General features: G+C 50.5%; 3 protein-coding genes across 8 annotated transcripts in view; 1 reads left to right on the top strand and 2 right to left on the bottom strand.

Moving 5' to 3' along the window:
* Positions 1–12,999, bottom strand: part of LOC115318596 — a 56,100-nt gene extending 43,101 nt beyond the window's left edge. For all 4 annotated transcript variants that reach the window (XM_040223271.2, XM_040223272.2, XM_040223273.2 and 1 more), the window contains exons 1-3: positions 12,760–12,999; positions 4,343–4,401; positions 778–839 (exon numbers count right to left, since the gene is read on the bottom strand). In XM_040223271.2, the coding sequence (XP_040079205.1) occupies positions 778–818 (41 nt within the window). In that variant the 5' untranslated portion in view covers positions 819–839; positions 4,343–4,401; positions 12,760–12,999. The remainder of the gene's footprint in view (positions 1–777; positions 840–4,342; positions 4,402–12,759) is intronic.
* Positions 9,307–11,760, bottom strand: LOC115329896. The gene has a single exon (XM_040223269.1). The coding sequence runs from the start codon at positions 11,758–11,760 to the stop codon at positions 9,307–9,309; it is 2,454 nt and encodes an 817-aa protein (XP_040079203.1).
* A 132-nt stretch (positions 13,000–13,131) lies between the features above and the next one.
* On the top strand, positions 13,132–17,046 carry LOC8025930 (protein bric-a-brac 2). 3 transcript variants are annotated; one of them, XM_029978284.4, is made up of 5 exons: positions 13,136–13,266; positions 14,075–14,957; positions 15,036–15,192; positions 15,276–15,479; positions 16,813–17,046. In XM_029978284.4, exons 2-5 carry the CDS (start codon positions 14,109–14,111, stop codon positions 16,863–16,865), a joined length of 1,263 nt encoding a protein of 420 aa, XP_029834144.2. In that variant the 5' UTR covers positions 13,136–13,266; positions 14,075–14,108; the 3' UTR covers positions 16,866–17,046. The 3 variants fall into 3 exon arrangements, with proteins under 3 accessions (XP_029834143.2, XP_029834144.2, XP_040354712.1); XM_029978283.4 differs by having other exon boundaries at positions 13,132–13,266; positions 15,276–17,046; XM_040498778.2 differs by having other exon boundaries at positions 14,075–15,192; positions 15,276–17,046.
* The last annotated feature ends 358 nt before the right edge of the window (positions 17,047–17,404 follow it).

The following is a 17,404-nucleotide window of genomic DNA, read 5'->3' as shown; positions in this document are numbered from 1 at the left end:
CACCTGACTAGAGTCACAAACTAAATACAATTGCCGCCGCTACTCTGCTCCACTAGTAACTGCGAGGAACTCTTTAGCCGCCCTACTTTAGCGTTGCTACCCTAAAGTGTAGCTTATTTAGTGGCTTTAGAGTGTACTAAAACAACGACAAGTCGCCGGTTTCGCACATGCTCTCGTGTGAAGCGCAGCGCGTGGAAAATTGGGCGGGTCGCATCGCGCCTAGGGGGTCGCGATGCCGCACTTGACTGCGCTCGTGGCTATGCCTGCCCGTGCCTGCCGCTTCTAGCGTAAGCGGGAGAGCATGGAATAAATTCCCCGACTCTGCAATCTTTTTAGAAATTTCCCTGACAATTCCCAGACTTTTCCAGGTGTCTTAAAATTCCCTGACAATTCCCGGTTGGTAGACACCCTGTTAATTAATGAACTGATTCCAGTAAAATAACCACATTACACATCAAACAGACTTTGAAAGTAAATGGAAGATGTTTCTTGGGAGCCAACACTGAAATATCTTTATATCTCCTTTCCATGTAGCCAATGCAAACGAAACCAACACAGAAGCATTAAATTATTGAACAGGGGAACCATAGTCAAGCATAATGCCAAGCAGAAAATGGGCTTTTCCCCAGCACTTGGTAGTTTCAAGCGGATCCAAAGTGCAAGGCTAGGAGTTGGTTTCTTCAAAGCAGGTCATACTTAATTTCCCAGGAATACAAGCTCAGCCAGGGACCTGATGCAAAAGCAACCCAGAAAGATTTGAGAAATAACCATACTTACATTTCAACTGTGGAATCAGTCAAAGGTTCCGGTACTGCCATCTTCACTAGTTCAGTTGGGCTCAGGGGCGGATCCAGACCTCCATTTTGGGGGGGGCGGTTCCTCGGCGTTAAACGGGGGGGGGGGGGGGGGGGGGAGTGTTTATATTTTTTGTGAAGTCATCGTTTTTACTAAACTCTGATAACATAATATAGATCTTGAGAGCTTTTGTATCGGTTTACCTGTCGGGGATGAACTCTTTGAACTTTCTGTGGCTATGCACACCAAAGCACACGCTCCCGTACTTTTGACTGCATAGCCTCAGAAAGCTGGGCATCTGGCCAACGCAATGTCTCTGCTCGTGCGGAAAATCACGTGCAATTGCAAGCCTACCAAAGCTCTATTCACGTGCACGCCACAAGTGCCTGCTCGTATGGGGCACCAGTCAGGACGCTACACACAATCAGGACGCTACACTGTAGCGTCCTGACTGTAAATTTGACCGTAAAATTTACGGTCTAATACCAGGCAGCTGATGCTGCCAAACTTGTACAGTAAAAATAACGGTGCACTGTAAATCTGGTTTACGATAAATTTAAACGGGGACCGTAGAAATCTACGGTCGGCCTTCAAATTTGCGGTAAAAAAAAAAAAAAAATTACAGCGCGCCGTTATTTTTACGGTGCAATTTAAACGGCGAGAAAGGTGGTAGTATTCAGGTTCATAACATCATTGTATAGTGATGTTATGAACTCAATGATGTTATGAGCCTCGGCTGAACCAAGCACGTTTTGAAGGCTTTCAGCAAGTTGGCCGAACATGTATTGTTTGTACAAGAAACGCCGACGTTGAAATTTATAAGTGGTTTTTTGAACTGTTGATATCGGCATAAGAAGCGTTCCGTTAAACTTCAGATAAAAAGAAAAAAGAAAAAACAAGGTCGTATTTTACGGTTTTCCTTTTTTCTCCTGCAGACAGAGACATTAACACGTCGTAGTTATCATTAGGGGATTGCATCACGTTAACAGCACCGTCTTCATTAGAATCCGCACTAGTGGACCGAGCCGAAGAGTCCTCAACTTGAAGCGGGCCTGCAGGCGATGCGCCGTCGCCCAAGAAACCCGTCACTCGTAAATGCGCGGGTCCATATCACAAGAGCGAATGACATTTTAGAGAACGGCGACATTTGAGCGAATGGTCGTTTTAGCGAATAACGGGGGCGCGCGTTAACCCATCCGTCGCGCTGCGCTTTACGCCGCTTCGCGGCGACAGTCTGCGGCAACTCATTACAAAAATATGAACTCATTTGGCCCACCCGAAAACGCCGCTTCGCGGCGTCCGAGTATTCGCTAAAGTGTCGTTCGATGAAACGTGGGCGTTCGCTAAAACGTCATTCGATCAAGTGAGTGCCTCCCGTGGCGAAGTGCACTGAAAGCTTTCCAAACTCCTCGAAACAAACCAAACTTCCCTTAGGCGTACCAATGCCTATGTCTTCTCAAAATATGACACCTGAGAGCATCCTACGTAACAAACTGGCGACAGCATCCTTCGTCCACACACTGAAGAATTCGAGAGCTGAAAACGTGCTCATCGAATTGCACAACCATCAAGCGTGCTTGAACAGAAACTACAAATTCTGCAAGTAAACATCTTTTAGAGTGTTGTATTTATGCCACCATTACACTATCCTTGCCAATCAAGCAGCAGGTTGATAGTGAAATACCTGCCTCGAGTATCCAGTTGCCTTCCGCTCCACATTTTCAGGTGCACAAAAATCCGGGAATGCCACAAACGAACGAGGACAAAATGGCGCGGAGACGGGTGGGAAGGCGGGAAAATGAACTGAACGTCAGCTTTTTCCACTTCTTTCCGCGTTGTCCCAACCAACGTTCCTTTCTTTTGTTTATGCTTCTAGCTCGTCGCATTGTTGCTCTACTGTTTGCTCTTAGTTCTCTTTTTTTTTCTTTTTTCAGTTAAGGCAGTTACGTTCTGCGTTGGCGCGGCTGGCGTGGACGAAGAAAGGAGGTGAAGGGGCGAGAGGAGACTCTCTGGGTTCCCGCAGCTTCCGAAAGGTCAAGCGTGGTGACCAATTAGCGAAGCGCGTCTTTTCTTTCTGTTTTCTTGCTCCATGAAGTTTTGCGTTTCTCTCTCGGTTTTTTTGCTCGTTTACGGTGCATTTCAGATAATTCCTCTTCACGGCGTACTTGTAGTTTTTATTAGCGTATAGCGCCGTGAATTTGACGGTTACTTTTTACAGTCTATGCCAGGGGTGGCCAGGCTGACCCGGCCTAAGAGCCGCAAACGAAACCACGAAACTTCCAAGAGCCGCGGGAAGGGGGGGGGGGGGGGGGGGTGCAAGTTTAAATTTTGTTTAGAGTGTGACTACGTAAGAGTGCACAAGGCAGAACGATAGTACAGCCTTGTGCACTTATACGCAATAAAGTAGCCAAACCGAGGGCCATACTGTATTCTGCCTGAAACCTCTTCTTTTTTTCCTGGGGAAACGCGGAAAGGGGCGGGGGGGGGGGGGGGGGGGGGGGGGGTCCCTTATACGAGGGATCCGCGAGCCGCACTTGGACCAGCAAAGAGCCGCATGCGGCTCGCGAGCCGCGGTTTGGCCACCCCTGGTCTATGCTTTCGAAGCTAAGCGCTTGTGAGCCCGAGCATGCTGGGCGCCGATAAAAGCTGCGCACAATGCCTGGTTACTACTACTGATATGTCAAAAAACACCTCGACCGCACGAACACTCGTGTGGGGGAAGCTCCAAAACTAATAGATCGCGTTTGTCCAAAGTGAAGTAGGGTAAGATGGGCCAAATGAGACGCGGGGCAAAATGCGACAGTTGGAGTGAAGGCACCCAACGAAAGTTTTTGTTTAGTGCCAGCTAACACCTAGACACAAGTTTCAAGCTTCACTGAGACGTGCCTTAGCCTGTTCACTTTGCGTGAGCCATAAATGACTGCCTTTGGCAAGTCCTTTCCGGAGAAAAAGAAATGCCGATTTGAGATTGCCGAGTTGACCGCCCGTCAAAGAGGTGCATAATTCCGCGCGAGATTTCGCTTCGAGAAGTACGCCCCGGTTGGCACGGACTTTCTACAAAGGTATAATTTAATTTCATTCCTAAGTTTTATTCGCTGCATGCAGACCAAATTTGAGTGTTCAGCGTGCTTTGTTTTACGGAAATAATTATTCACGTAACGGGATACGCGCGAGACAAAACGCGACAATGTGGCATTGTATGACGCGTGTGTCAATAATGTACCAGTTTCCTGGTTGTTCCTGAGTCATATTTTCCTCTCGGTGTCTAGGAGGATCAAAACGTACAAAAGAAAGACAACAGGGGCTTCATGGCGCATAAGTAACACTACGAATGCTCTTGAAAGTGAAGCAACAGCGTCACTCCCTTCGCGTTGCCGCCACACTTTTTGGCGTACCAAGGGATGTGCTTCAAAAGCGAGCAAAAAGACAAAAAATGGGAAAAGCAATGGCTCCGCAAAAAAAAAAAAAAAAAAAAAAAAATGGCGAGGCGTTTGGGGGGGGCGATCGCCCCCACCGCCCCCCCCTTGGATCCGCCACTGGTTGGGCTATGTCAATATGGCCTGCTGTAGACTCTTGCTGAACCAACCAGCTGAGGCAACTCACAATCTGAAAAAGGGAATGGTAATTGCCCGCTCCAGATGAGCAAAAAGAACAAGTTTGTGATTTGTTAGGAGAAAAACTTTTGAACCGAGATAATTCTGACGGTTACGTAATCCCAAATATGACACGCCCCGAAAGCAACCCTAAGAGCTCTTTGGTCACTCTAACCGTAAAAATCGCTTCGTCGAACTACATCCCGTGCAGCAAAAGCTGTTGCATCGCACTGACACAAAGGTATGAGATACTTTGCCTACGCAGATATCATCCCCCAAGACATTGCTCACCACAGCACCAAAAATCAAGAGGATATACACGTTTGCAAGTCCGGTCTCAGGGCGCCGCCATCTGTCTGTAACCAGTCTTCGGTTAATTCAACATGGTTAATATTTAAAATGAGAAAAAGAAAATGGTATATCACATGAATAGGCACGTTATTGTGTGCAAGTTTCATTAAGCCCATTTCTCAATTGGCTTTTGCACAACACAATCGTATTCGAACGGCCAGAAAAAAGAAGAGTGTTAGCAGAGCAACTTTCTAATAGTATAGCTGTATTTACACTTGTTTAAAAATGATTAAAATCTTTTTTGTAGCCCTTCAAGTCAGCTGCATGTTTTGATGTCCTTTTTCATGGACGGATACGAGTGAACCAATTTAATTGGGCGACGGCCTGCGCCACCAAGCCAAAGCTTCTATCTGAACAATTAACCAATTTTTAATTAAATTCGGAATAAATACAGAATAGTGAAGAATCCCCTATTGCTGCTAAACACAATCTCTATAGGTGAAAATTACAATCTGTGTGACGGTGGAGCCTGTGATGATGGGAACTGAAAGAAAGCAAGAAGCGCCAGAAAGCATACGCAGGGCGTGCGACAAAAGAGAACCACATAAGACCTAAAACAATGTGGAGTAAAAAAGTAAAGTAGTAATGTTTGGAATGGCTTCCATTGGAGGGTAATCGAAAAAAGCTTGCATTGAGAAGCATTTGAAAAGGGCTGCTGTCGAGCTCGATCGGCCAGCTCCATGTTTCCAAGCGAGGATTGACTGGGACAAAGTCCTGGGTCCCGGCCTGAGGCTCAACCGTTTTGCTGCACAACCCACAACTCAATGAAGATCTTCCAACAAGCTCATCTGCAATTGCAACCAAGAGGTTTCAAGAAACTGGGCAGAGCACTGAACGACAACAACCAGGGATTCTCTGCTCAATCTACTGTGACAGGTGTGAATCTGAATTTATTTAAAATTTTCATTGTTTTCCTCAGCTTTTTAGGACTTAGGATTTTGTATTTCTAGTTTTGCTTGAAAATACAATCTGGTTTCCAAAAAAAATTAGAAAAACTAACTAAAGTCTTATTGATTATTCATAAAGAATCTGGCAGTGCCTGTTTGCCCTACCTGAAAGAAAATAACAAAACTTCGTTCTTACCTCCGCTTATGCCACCAGTCCGATATCCTGTGTTTGGTTACCTCTGCTTTCCCTACGTCTATTTTTACGTCACTGCAGTGCCTTTAAATTCCCATGTCTTTATTAGAATGGTGCCACTTTGGGCAACTGCAGGGTGAAGCTCCTTACAATAATGTATTCAGTGTTCAGCTGTCTCTTTTCCACTCTACATACACTATAGCTATGTCCCAATCTTTTACTGCGTACACACAACACTCGGCCTCAAACAATGACCTCAACAATAATGAGGTTTCACACAAATACAACCTTTAGCACAACTGCTGAACTGTGATTATTTTATCTTGGTAAACAAGCACGTGAAGTGGTGTCGCCTAGGAGAATTGAGCAGCGAAACCCCGAGGATCCCAGGGGAGACAAGCAGTGCAGGATTTGCCCCATTCATGGCTCGCACGCGACGTCATTGCCCGTGCTTGTGACCGTTTTGGGTTTTACCTTGTTTTTCCTGCCGAGAAAAACAAATTCATTGGCACCAAATGTGTGCTATAGAAGGTATGCGTTAAGTCCCAAGGCCGGAGATGTGTTTTGGTATCTCAGTAGCAAAATACATTTACAATGTGTCGCTTGTATTGAGATACTTTGCCAGGCTTAGGTATCTCGTTACATTTGATTGCTCTATTTTACAATAAATTTAAAAAGATAAAAAAATCTGTTTGGTGCAAGGCGCTTCAGAATTTATACGAACCGGCCCTATAGACCGGCAATCTGTTTACAAACAAACCCACGTTTGCCCACACCAGGTGTGGGCACTGCGCGTGCGCGGAAACCGAATTTGCGTGAACTAAAGCGTCTGCGCATGCGCAGTGCCGTCGACAGCGCCACCGCAGCTGCATGACGTCAGGGACACATGTTGGTTTATAGGTAACCGGCAATGCAGTTCGCCACTACACGTTGTGCCATCTAGAAGCTGCAAAAGAAAACACTTGGTAGGCCAGGACGGCGCGGGTCGCGGGGACGGCGGGCGGGCGCATTTAGAAACCACGAGTGAATGTGCATTTCGGATTGGCGTGGACGTTTTTGGGAACCGTTTGTCGTAAAAGTAAGTCTCAACTTCACGTCTCCATGATCTCACCGGGTTCCTGTGACATCTTGTGTCACCCTTAGTGTGGTGAGATCAGGGCCCAGTATATAGGGCTCTGATCTCAGCACACTAAGGATGACACAGAAGCATATACCGTAAAATATTGGGCAAGCGCCCACTCACAATTTAGAGATAATCGCGAGGGATTGGGGGATGGGCGCTTGTCCGGTCATAAATTTTACATAACAATGTCTTGTGCATATTTTCTCAGATCTTACAAATTAGGGTATGGGCGCTTAATGTGGTATGGACGGATGCACGGTACTCTATGGTAAGACGACAGTCTGAGATGCGCCCTTGCGGTAAAACAGTGTCATTTTCGTGCAGATGCCTTTTGTCAAGCATGGCACGCAGTCTTCACCGTTCAGTAACTATATGCCTCCTGCACTGAAGCTCTGAATGTGCTGTGGCGCCCTTCGGTGGCAAGTGATAGAGTGTCCAAATAGTACAAGTCCCGTGGCCCTGCACAATAACAAACCTGTTCGGGCGGCTGTTTACCTCTGCTGAGGGCAGTTATTCGTGCGTTCGCATGGCCACGACTCAAAATGGGTCACTCGTAGTCGTCACCGTACAACGTTACCCCGGGGATGCGAAATCGCTGGAAGCTAGTACTTTTTCCTTTGTCCAAGCATGTCAAAACAGGGTACAACAAGCGTGGCCTCGATGAGTTCGAAACGTTGCCATCGATGGTACCTTTACGTCGTCAACTGTCGATAACAGGAAGGGCTTAACTCCGGCGTAAACTTCTAGAAATTCCCATCGAAACCACACAAATTCGAGTGGAGGGAACGATACTAGCCACCTAGCGCACTGAGTAAGCGAGACAATAGTTTTTCTCACCCTCCAGGTTATTCTGCTAAGCACGGTTACACAGTCAAGCGGCCGTGGCACGCATAGAAACGTGTGCCATGCGAATTTCACGAAGAGGAACACGCAATACTGCCCGGCCAGGGGAGCAATCCGATTGAACTACATCTTTTGCAAGGTGAGATCGTCAGTAAAAACGCCGGCTCCAGCGAGAGCTTTCCTTTGAAAAGACGAGCGTGCACGCACGGCAACGCACTACAGAGGGCAAGAAGCATGTGCTGAAAGTGGAGCTCCTACTGCTGATCTTATGTTGCATCAAGCTTACAGTGCAAGAAAAACTGCAAGAGCTCGAGAAGCAGCGTGCGGTAAGAACGATCTGCTCGGCCGACAGACCGCCGGTCGCCGCTCCATCGCTTGCGTCTGCTTTTGCGAATTCTTTAGGTTTTGTAAAAGCTTGGTCTGCTGGGCAAGTTGGTAGTGGACATTCATATTAAAAATAGCGCAAAAGAGACGGGACAAAAAGACGAAGAAGCACACAGGACAAATGCTACGTTTGTCCTGTGTGCTTCTTCGTCTTTTTGTCCCGTCTCTTTTGCGCTGTGAGGGTACGGATGACAGAGGCAGAGTTAAACGTTACTTAAAGGGTTTAATAACGATGGCAAATTCATACGGCGGTTATGGCGGGAACATCGCATGGCGGGAGCGTCGTCTAGCGTTCCCCTGGTTGGGCCAGGCTTGGCTTTGTGAACAACAAGATGTCGGCAGGTGGCGCTAGTAATGAGCCTGCTCACATCCGACTCCCTCTTAATAGGACCAAGGCCCTTTGGTCCCGAAGCTTTCATTCAGAAAGGTCGTAATCTGTCAAATAGTTGGGCAGGCGTCGCACTCGTTGGGTCCTCGAGCTTGGACCGGGGGTTGGAAGTTCTGTGTTGACACTAGGCGTTGGTCCGGTTGTTACGGGTTCTGCTTCGGCACTGGCTGTTGGTCCGGTTGTCACAGGGTCTGGTTCGGCACAGGCTGTCGGTGCGTGTCGCAGATGGGCAAGGAGGGTAGGGTCAACGTATGGAGGACGGAATACTTTGAGCTGGCTGGAGTGCGCAACTCTCTCGTCTCTTGATGAATTGTCGGCTGGATTAGTTATACGGCGAATCTCATAGGTGACTGGAGTCTTCTGTGCGATGATTTGATAAGGTCCCTTGTGCGTTGGAGCAAGTTTTGTAGTGCCATCTGTGATTGGTTCTTGACGTCGAAGCCATACATGCTGGCCTGGTGTAAAGGTGACATGGCGATGGCTCTCGTCATAGCGACGTTTCCGTCGTTGCTGAGCTTGCTCAGAATTCTGTTGCGCTTCACTGCGGCGTTCTGAAAGGTCTAGAAGTCTTGCTTCTAGGGTGGTGGTTCCAAGGCGTCGGAACTTCTCCATGGGCAGTTTGGGCACATATCCGTGCAGCAACTCAAAAGGGGAAAACTGTAAAGTTGCATTGACGGCTGTGTTCACAGCGAAGGCTGCGGCGCTTAGTTTCTCTTCCCAACGTGATGGCTCTGCGTTGCACATCTTTCTCAGCACCGAGACGAGCGTTCCGTTACTTCTCTCAACAAGCCCATTGCTTGCCACACGGGATCGAAGCTGCTCGAAGAGTGCTTGCATGGCTTTTTGAAATTTAGCTGGGCACTTTTGAGTCTAAGAGGCATTCTTGTCCACTGGAACATGCCGCGATGCGTAATGAAAGACGTCTTGAGCTGGTCTTCCGGGCGCACTCTTATTTGCCAGTAGGCAAACCTCAGGTCAAGGCGGGCGAACAGCGAGCAACCTGCTATGTCGTCCATAATGTCCTCGGCACGGGGAAGCGGCTGAGCGCCACTGACTGTCTGCTTGTTAAGTGGGATGTAGTTTACACACAGTCGTTTCTTGCTTCCACGAGAAACAATGACAATGGGGAAGGCCCAAGGGCTAGAAGACGGCACTATGATGCCCTTCCTCAGGAGCTCATCAGTTTGCTGCTCAATAAACTGTCGGTCATCAGCAGCATACCGATACGGTTGCCGACTGTAGGGTACAGCGTCTGAAACGAGGTCAATGGCGTGCTGTGCTCCTTCATAGAGTCCCAAGTCGTTGTCGTCTGTAGCAAAGAGAGCAATGTGTCGCTGCAGGACATTTTGAATCGCAGTAGACTCTTCTGGCTGTAGCTCTGTGCCAATTTGGGCTTCGCTTAGAATAGAACTTGTCTTGTTTCTCTCGAAACTGTTCGGGCTACATGTTTTTGGAGAATCACGCTCTGGCTGGGGCGACTTTTCATGGCATGCCAGAGCCAGCCACAAGGGCTGGTTGTCATCTGGGAGAGGCTCAAGTTGGAGACCACCTGTCGAAGGGATTGTCGGTGCAAACGGGGAAGAAGTCAGGGTGTGGAGAAGGACAGCGTTCGACATCCTCGGCAACACCTTCTCCTGGCACAACAAGACGGCACCTGAGCTGGGGTGGCGAATTTCAGTTGGATTAGGCGGCCTCACAACAAGTTCTGCATGTGCTGCTTCGAACCAGTCCTCTCCGAGGATCAGAGGCAGGGGGTTGCGCGCAAGTACCATCACCTCCACGACGGCAGAGATGGGACCAACGGAGATGCGAGTGCACAGAGTACCAGTTGGTACAACTGTGCTGCCACCAACGACAGCAATGGGTGGCTTTGTCCATGGCAGCAAGCTCAGGGTTCCGATAAGCTCTTGCGACAGTATGGTCAACTTAGACCCACTGTCAGGGAAAGCGTCAACCTTGCCGATTGTTGGGACATCGGCTTGGACTACAGCACACTGGACCATTGAGCCCTCAAGTGGCTCAGAGTTCTGGAGGCAGGACATGGCAGGGGCATTGGTCTTGAAGCTGGCTGGCTGCTGATTACGTGGGGTCCTTGCAGCGGTGCACTTGGCGGAGAGGTGACCCAGCTGCCGGCAATTGTAGCACACAGCCTTGCTCAAATCTTGGCCGGGGCGATGGGCGGGAGCTCCGTGTTTTGATGTGATGGCAAGGTATCGTGCCTCCTGCTGTTCTTGTGAAAGAGACGAAATGCGCTGTGGTATGGCAGACACACGTTCAGCTCGATTTGAAGATTGAGTAGAGGAAGGCGTTGCGTGTGGTTTGGCAACTGGTGGCCTTGCACTTTCAGCCTCCGTGCGGTTTGACCTTAGACGAGAATGGCTTAAAGTCTGGTCGAGTCGTGTTACAATGTCCATGTATGCAGGGACCGTCGCAGGACACTGCGCTGTGATGGATGTCGCTAGATGTTCGTCATTGATGCCTTGAACAGCATACTCTATGCGCTGAGCATCAGTCAGCACAACGGGGCATTTCGAGATGAGTTTTAGTTTTGCCAGGGAATAGTTGACGAGGCTCTCTGCAGGCGACTGCACCAGAGCGGTGACCTTGTGCTGCCACTGCAGAAGCGTAAGGCGATCACCGAACTGCGCCTGGAAGGCGGCCTTAAAGCTGTCCCAAGTTAGGCACTGGCGTCCAGAAACAGCTTTCCAGTTAGCGGCTGGGCCTCGAAGCTTGCCGAGAGCGACTGCGAGAAGTGTCGAGGGCTCCCAGGAAGCCAGTCCTTGTGTTCGCTCCAGCTCCTCGATCCAATGGCGGGCCGAAATACCTCCATCGCCGCTAAAAGTTGGAAGCGACGCGGACAAGTCCGGCAGGGTAGTCACCTGCACAGGGGCTGGTGCACGTTGAGACACGGTCAGGAACTGCTGCAGCAAGCTTGTCAGTAGCTGCGTGGACTGCGCCGGGTCAAGGGTCGGGAGAGGCGATGACTCTTGCGGGCCTTCTGCGGAGGCCGCCGAGTCGGGAAGAGGCAGGGTCGATGGCGGTGGCGGGGGGCTTCGGGCGATGTCGTCCAGGAGGCGGTGGATGATTTCCTCTTTGGATCCGGCGACGTCAAGTTTGCGACGAGACAACTCGTCGCGAAGGTATTCCGCCGTAAAACCGGCGAGGTCGCTTGGCGTGGCTTCGGCCCAATTGACAAGAGGCATGGCGGGCGGGCGGGCGAGCGGGCGAAACAAAAGATGCGACTGGTTCTTCAGGCGAGTTAGGCAGGCGGTGCGGGCGGGCGAGTGGCATCCAGGCTCCTTGACATGTCGACTGCGCCAAATGTGAGGGTACGGATGACAGAGGCAGAGTTAAACGTTACTTAAAGGGTTTAATAACGATGGCAAATTCATACGGCGGTTATGGCGGGAACATCGCATGGCGGGAGCGTCGTCTAGCGTTCCCCTGGTTGGGCCAGGCTTGGCTTTGTGAACAACAAGATGTCGGCAGGTGGCGCTAGTAATGAGCCTGCTCACAGCGCTATTTTTAATATGAATGTTCTTTAGGTTGGTCATCAGCTGACCGCGTTGGCTGTACGGAGGGACTGTAGTGTAAGAGTTTTTCCTTACAAGCAGTGGTGTCACGAAGGTAAGCTGCACCCAGGGCGGTAGCCCGTCTCAACCCCCCTCCCTCCCTCCCCCCCCCAGCTTTCGGGTGGCCCGCTGCGACTCCCCTCCCCTCCCCCCCCCCCCCCCCCCCCCCCCCCCGCTCTCGTGGCCCGTGCCCGCCGCGACACCCCCCTGAGCCCTGCTTCCTACACCGTGGCCCTGCTGCACCCGGGGCGGTCCGCCGCCGCCCCCCCTCGTGACGCCATTGCTTACAAGGCGCGTTAACGTAACTCGCAATGCTCACCTCACAGTTGCACAAAAGACAAATGTATCTCAGTATCTCTATTCTGGTCCTTGAAATACATGTATATCTCAGTATTTGTATTCCCGACTATACTTTTTTGGAGCATTTCTGCCCGGCCCTGGCAAGCAATGTATAGTTTCGGAATCTCTAACAGGAGAAAGGCGGCTTCGAAATCGATGCTTACGGATGGCCTAGTTTCCCGATATCGGCTGACAGAAAAAGAATCGAAGAAATTAAAAAAAACGATAAATCGAGAGGAAAGAACACCGTAAAGTACCAGCCAAGCCGAAGTCTCAGGACGAAAACCTCACCTCGACACGACGACTTCGTTGCACTCGCACCGTTGTTTTGTTGAAGCCCCGACAGGCCCGACAGCCTCGATCGAGACCTATGCGGAGATATGCTACGTGCTGAGGAGCCCCAGCTGCCGCCCCAGCTGCGCCGCTGTACAATGTGTACTTTCGGACCCGTTGCGGTCTCAGGTGCCACACAGGCGCCACAGGTCTTCGAACCACAGTGCCACAGTGCGACAGTGCTTCGAACTTCCAACAAACTACAGGACGATGGCCGATACTAACATAGGTGTCGCAAGCTACCGCCCAATACAAGGCTAAACGTATATTTGGTCATTTATCTATTGCATTTTGAGCAGCGTGGCGTTGGCAGCGTTGGCCACCATAGCGTTGGGGCGTTGGTGGCGTCTTTTGGAGCGACTCGAAATTTTTCAGTGTCGCTAGGGGCAGCGAAGAAGTATGCCGCCACCTCGGTGAGCCGCGCAAGCCGGACGAATGCAAGCTACTAGTCCAAGTCCAAAATAGGTATGCCCGGCGGATTAGTTGAGATTTTTGGTTATGGTTTGGGGTCAAATAGCGGCCCATTTTGTAGGAAGCTTTCGGGTGATCATAAAAATGGGGCAGGAGCCGTTCGCCATGGGGTGGCGATGGAACAATGAACAGTTAGGCTTAGGCAACGTTGAGCCTACGTTCCTACGATTTCCTCGAAGAAGTTGAACCGGACTGGTCCGCGATTTTGCTTTTATTCCTTCGTCCTTTTATTACGGCCATGTTAGAACATACATTTCGTAGCACGACAGGTTGTTATTTGTAATGAGGTTTTCGTTTATCTTCTTTTTTGAATCTTAGTTCTTCCTCTACGTTAGCGTTGCTAGCTTTTGATGGAGCGGTAGTGCGCAGTTGGTTGCCACGGTAGTAAATTTTAGAACTGCGGTGGCCGCTTTCGTCGCCCGCGATATTTATTGAGGCTGTTCAAGCTGGGCATTGTCCAAGGTTCGAGGGGAGCCTGGGCTGAGCATTATGTCTCAGCCGGCTCTTCGCCAGCGTTGCGAAATAGTACCGCCATGTTCAATTGTTGCGGGAGGGAGCATCCGCCATGTTGATCCAAACGGTGCGGGAGGGCGTCGTCGCCATTTTGATACGTTGAACAGGAGTCGCCATCTTGGCGCGTCGCGCTCTTTTGGCTCCGGAACGCTAGTCTAAATTTTCGTACGGGTTTGCCTGCTCTAGGGTTGGAGGTATTGATTTGCCCAGGTGATTGCTATTTCTTGAGGGTTGAGACGCCTGTTTTCGGAGTTTCCCGCGTCACTGATGAGTACGCTTGTTTGCGCAGTTCCGTCGCGGCTGCACAACAAGACGGGGTCAAGATGGGGTCCCAGCAGTTCTGCCTCAAGTGGAACAACCACCAGTCGAACATGCTGGTCGTGTTCGAGCAGCTGCTCTCCAACGAGGCGCTGGTGGACGTGACGCTGGCCTGCGAAGGCCACTCGCTCAAGGCGCACAGGATGGTGCTGTCTGCCTGCAGTCCCTTCTTCCAGGCTCTGTTCGTGGAGAATCCTTGCAAGCACCCGATCGTGATCATGAAGGACATGCGCTACATGGACCTCAAGGCCATCGTGGAGTTCATGTACAAGGGCGAGGTGAATGTCTCGCAGGACCAGCTGTCGGCGCTACTCAAGACGGCCGAAGCGCTGAAGGTGAAGGGCCTCGCCGAGGTGACGGGTGATAACAGGCACGGCCTGGTGAGCGTGGACGGTGCCGACTCGAGGACTATAAGCACGGCGCGCGCAGACTCTCCGACAATGTCCAAACGAAAGAGGGGACGACCACGAAGACGCTCTCGCAGTGACTCCAACAAGAGCGACTCTGAGGACCAGGGCGCACCACCGGCGACCCGCATTAAGACACCGGAGTCTCCCGAGGTCATCGAGGACGGCAGCTTGTCGAGCGACCGCGTGACGGCCGTGGCTGCAGAGTCACCTGCGGCGGCGCGAACCTCGTCGGGAGCTGTTTTGACGGCGGTGTCTTCGTCGTCCGCGATGGTGGTGTCCAGTAACAAAGTGGTGGAGGGACTACGTGCGTCTGCGCTGGCGGCCAACAACTCGATGTCGTCGCAGCATACGATAGATTCAGTGGGGGACGACACGGGGGCGGATGGGGACGACGTGGACTTTGAGCCGTCGAACCTCATGGAACAGTCGATGACCACGGACAACGTACGTAGCGTTCACTCAGCCGTAAGCGTGCGTGCACTGTTGCGTGTGCTAATTTTTTTTTTTTTTTTGGCTGTGCAGGTACCGGTGTTCGCGGACGTCGCATCATCATCATCACAAGCGGCGGCGCTAGCGTCGGAATCTCAACAGTCCCATCACAAAGCGTCTACATCAGACATCCCTGCACTAGTTCATGTTCCCGCCTCATTGCCTTCAGACATTTCAATCTCCAGTCAACGTATGTTGTGCTTTTAAGGATCACCCTTGTGGTCCCAGTTTGCTCGAGTTTTACAGACAGTCTCTCGCTTATTTTGCCCGCAGTCGACATCAAGCCATCTCCGTCTAGCTTAGTACCTCCATTTGAAGAGCAGGCCATCGTCCCCGTGGTTCCCCCGCAAGCGGCAGGCTCTGCGGACGGTTCGTCGAGCGCCATGATGATGGCATTTACCGACATGTCGGGCGTGCCGGCCATCGCAGGGCCCTCGAACTACCACCCGGACAACCAGCAGCCTACGCCTTCCCACGGTACGTATTTTGCCCACCCTCCCCCTCCCCTCGAAACTCCCACTCCCTTCCTAAAGGCCACCCGATTCCTCCCCGCAATATCGTGACGCCTAATGTGCGGCATCGTTTGCGGCGACGAGCGGTGTGGGCCGCATTTTGCCACTGCTGCGAAGCGTCCTGGCCCATTTGGGTGTGCCTGCTCGTAATCGGCAACAGCACTACCTCGCAGCGGTGGCTTATGCTCCCATTTGCTAAGGTTTCATTCAGGATGTTCTAAATGCTTTAGGGAACTGAATAGGGTTTTACTGAGTTTGTGTGCCTTACACATGTCTGTACAACCACCATTGTATTACACGAAAAGTAAAGGACTTTGCTCGCTTGTCCCCTATTTTTTGTGTCTGGTGTGTTGTGCGAGTTACTCGTCGGCGCTTCGCGTTGTCAAGACGTCGCAAGTGGTCCTGGGTGCTTGCCGGCGAAGACTGCTGCGGCCTTTTTCGCGTGTTGCGTCACGGTCGGAGGTTTCGCGCCTGTCTGGACTTCGAGGCGACTTCTCTGCGAGCCTGGGTCTACTCCAACCTCGTCTGCTGGTGCGGTTCGACTCCAAGCACTGGCTTCGTCTGCTAGCGCGGGCTCGACTCCAACCGATCGCGTTGCGTACCGCGTTGTCGGCAGCACCCGAAGATTTCGTCCGGTGGTGAGTATGCATTGCTTGTCACTCTTTACCTCGTAGCTTGGCACTCCCTTTTTTTTTTTTTTTTTTTTTTTTTTTTAGTTTATGTTTGTAAGCGATTTCCTTATGGTTTTAGTTGGGCAATGTCTCGGTTTCTTTCTGTACTAAACTTTGCTGTAACCTGTATGAATTAAAAGTTGTGCCTTATGCTTTGTCTTTTGCAAGTTCCCTCTGTATGAATGGTGACATGGTGCAAGCGAATTGCTTGAGACGGGTGCTTGTGTTTGCAGTTGGGTGACTGATGTGTGGCTGGGGGACAGACACTACCTACGGTCGCTTGCTCCAAATCCACGACGCTACACACATTGGGGTCACACTTGGTACATTGGGCAAGGAGATACGGGGTCACTCTGGTAACCTGCTACACAACATGCGCCGTATGTAAGGGGTCACTCAAGGGTAAAACACTCCATGAGGGTTGGTGGGTGGTGCCTAACGCTTTGGGGATGGGTGCTCCGATGCTGGGGTTGGGTCTCTGCAGCGGCAGTTGCGGCTTGCTGCCGTCTTGGAATCCTGTCCAGTGTACCTGTGGTCCTGCTTGATTTGGTGAGATTTCGTCACTTGTGTTGTTGTTTGTGTCTTCCCCTTTTTTCTTTTTGTTGACGGATCCTTGTCGTGTTGCAGGGGATTCGTGGCCGCCAGCAGTGAAGCGGGCTGTCCTCGATCCAGTCTTTTGAAGCTTACTGTGAAGACTACTAAATCTAGCTCCATTTTAATCTTAGTGCAGTGGAATTTAAGATAAGTAGAGCCCTTTGGGCATAAATTTGGTTTTTGCATTTGTATAATTGTAGCTAGCTTAAACATGGATGCCAGTGTGCTGTTAGAACCTGGTTATGTAATAAACTGTTTTTCACTTTACAACTTAGTTTGCCCCTCTATTGGTCCAACGATGCTTGCACCGTTGCTCGTCGAAGGTTTGCCTTGCATGCATTGCAGGTTTAATTTTAGCAAACGAGCTGTGCAGCATGACTGCCAACGTGAGGTGTGCACTAAATCCAAAATTTACCACGCTCCAGATACTTGTCAAACCCGATGAAAGGCAGATGAAGGTATTACATTCACTGGGACTACAACTCTTGTTTTCTAAACATACACGTGGAAGCAGATGCCGTACTTCACTTGCTTTACTCCGATTTTCACGTTCAAAGTGATTTTCGGACATTTTTTTTTATTGTCTGGGCTCGTTCCCGGTAGCAGACTCCTCTGATGTATGTGC

This window comes from Ixodes scapularis, unplaced genomic scaffold (assembly GCF_016920785.2).
Source record: "Ixodes scapularis isolate PalLabHiFi unplaced genomic scaffold, ASM1692078v2 PGA_scaffold0__279_contigs__length_252992795, whole genome shotgun sequence".
NCBI lineage: Eukaryota > Metazoa > Arthropoda > Arachnida > Ixodida > Ixodidae > Ixodes > Ixodes scapularis.
The sequence above is the reverse complement of the archived record's forward strand: the minus strand, read 5'-3'. Positions and strand labels throughout refer to the sequence as shown.

What these genes read in the sequence shown, in the direction of transcription:
- LOC115329896 (XM_040223269.1), bottom strand. Translation starts at nt 11,760, where the DNA reads ATGCCTCTTGTCAATTGGGCCGAAGCCACGCCAAGCGACCTCGCCGGT.
- LOC8025930 (XM_040498778.2), top strand. Translation starts at nt 14,109, where the DNA reads ATGGGGTCCCAGCAGTTCTGCCTCAAGTGGAACAACCACCAGTCGAAC. An exon ending in CATTTCAATCTCCAGTCAAC is followed by an intron (nt 15,193 to 15,275) that starts GTATGTTGTGCT and finishes TTTTGCCCGCAG; the next exon opens with TCGACATCAAGCCATCTCCG.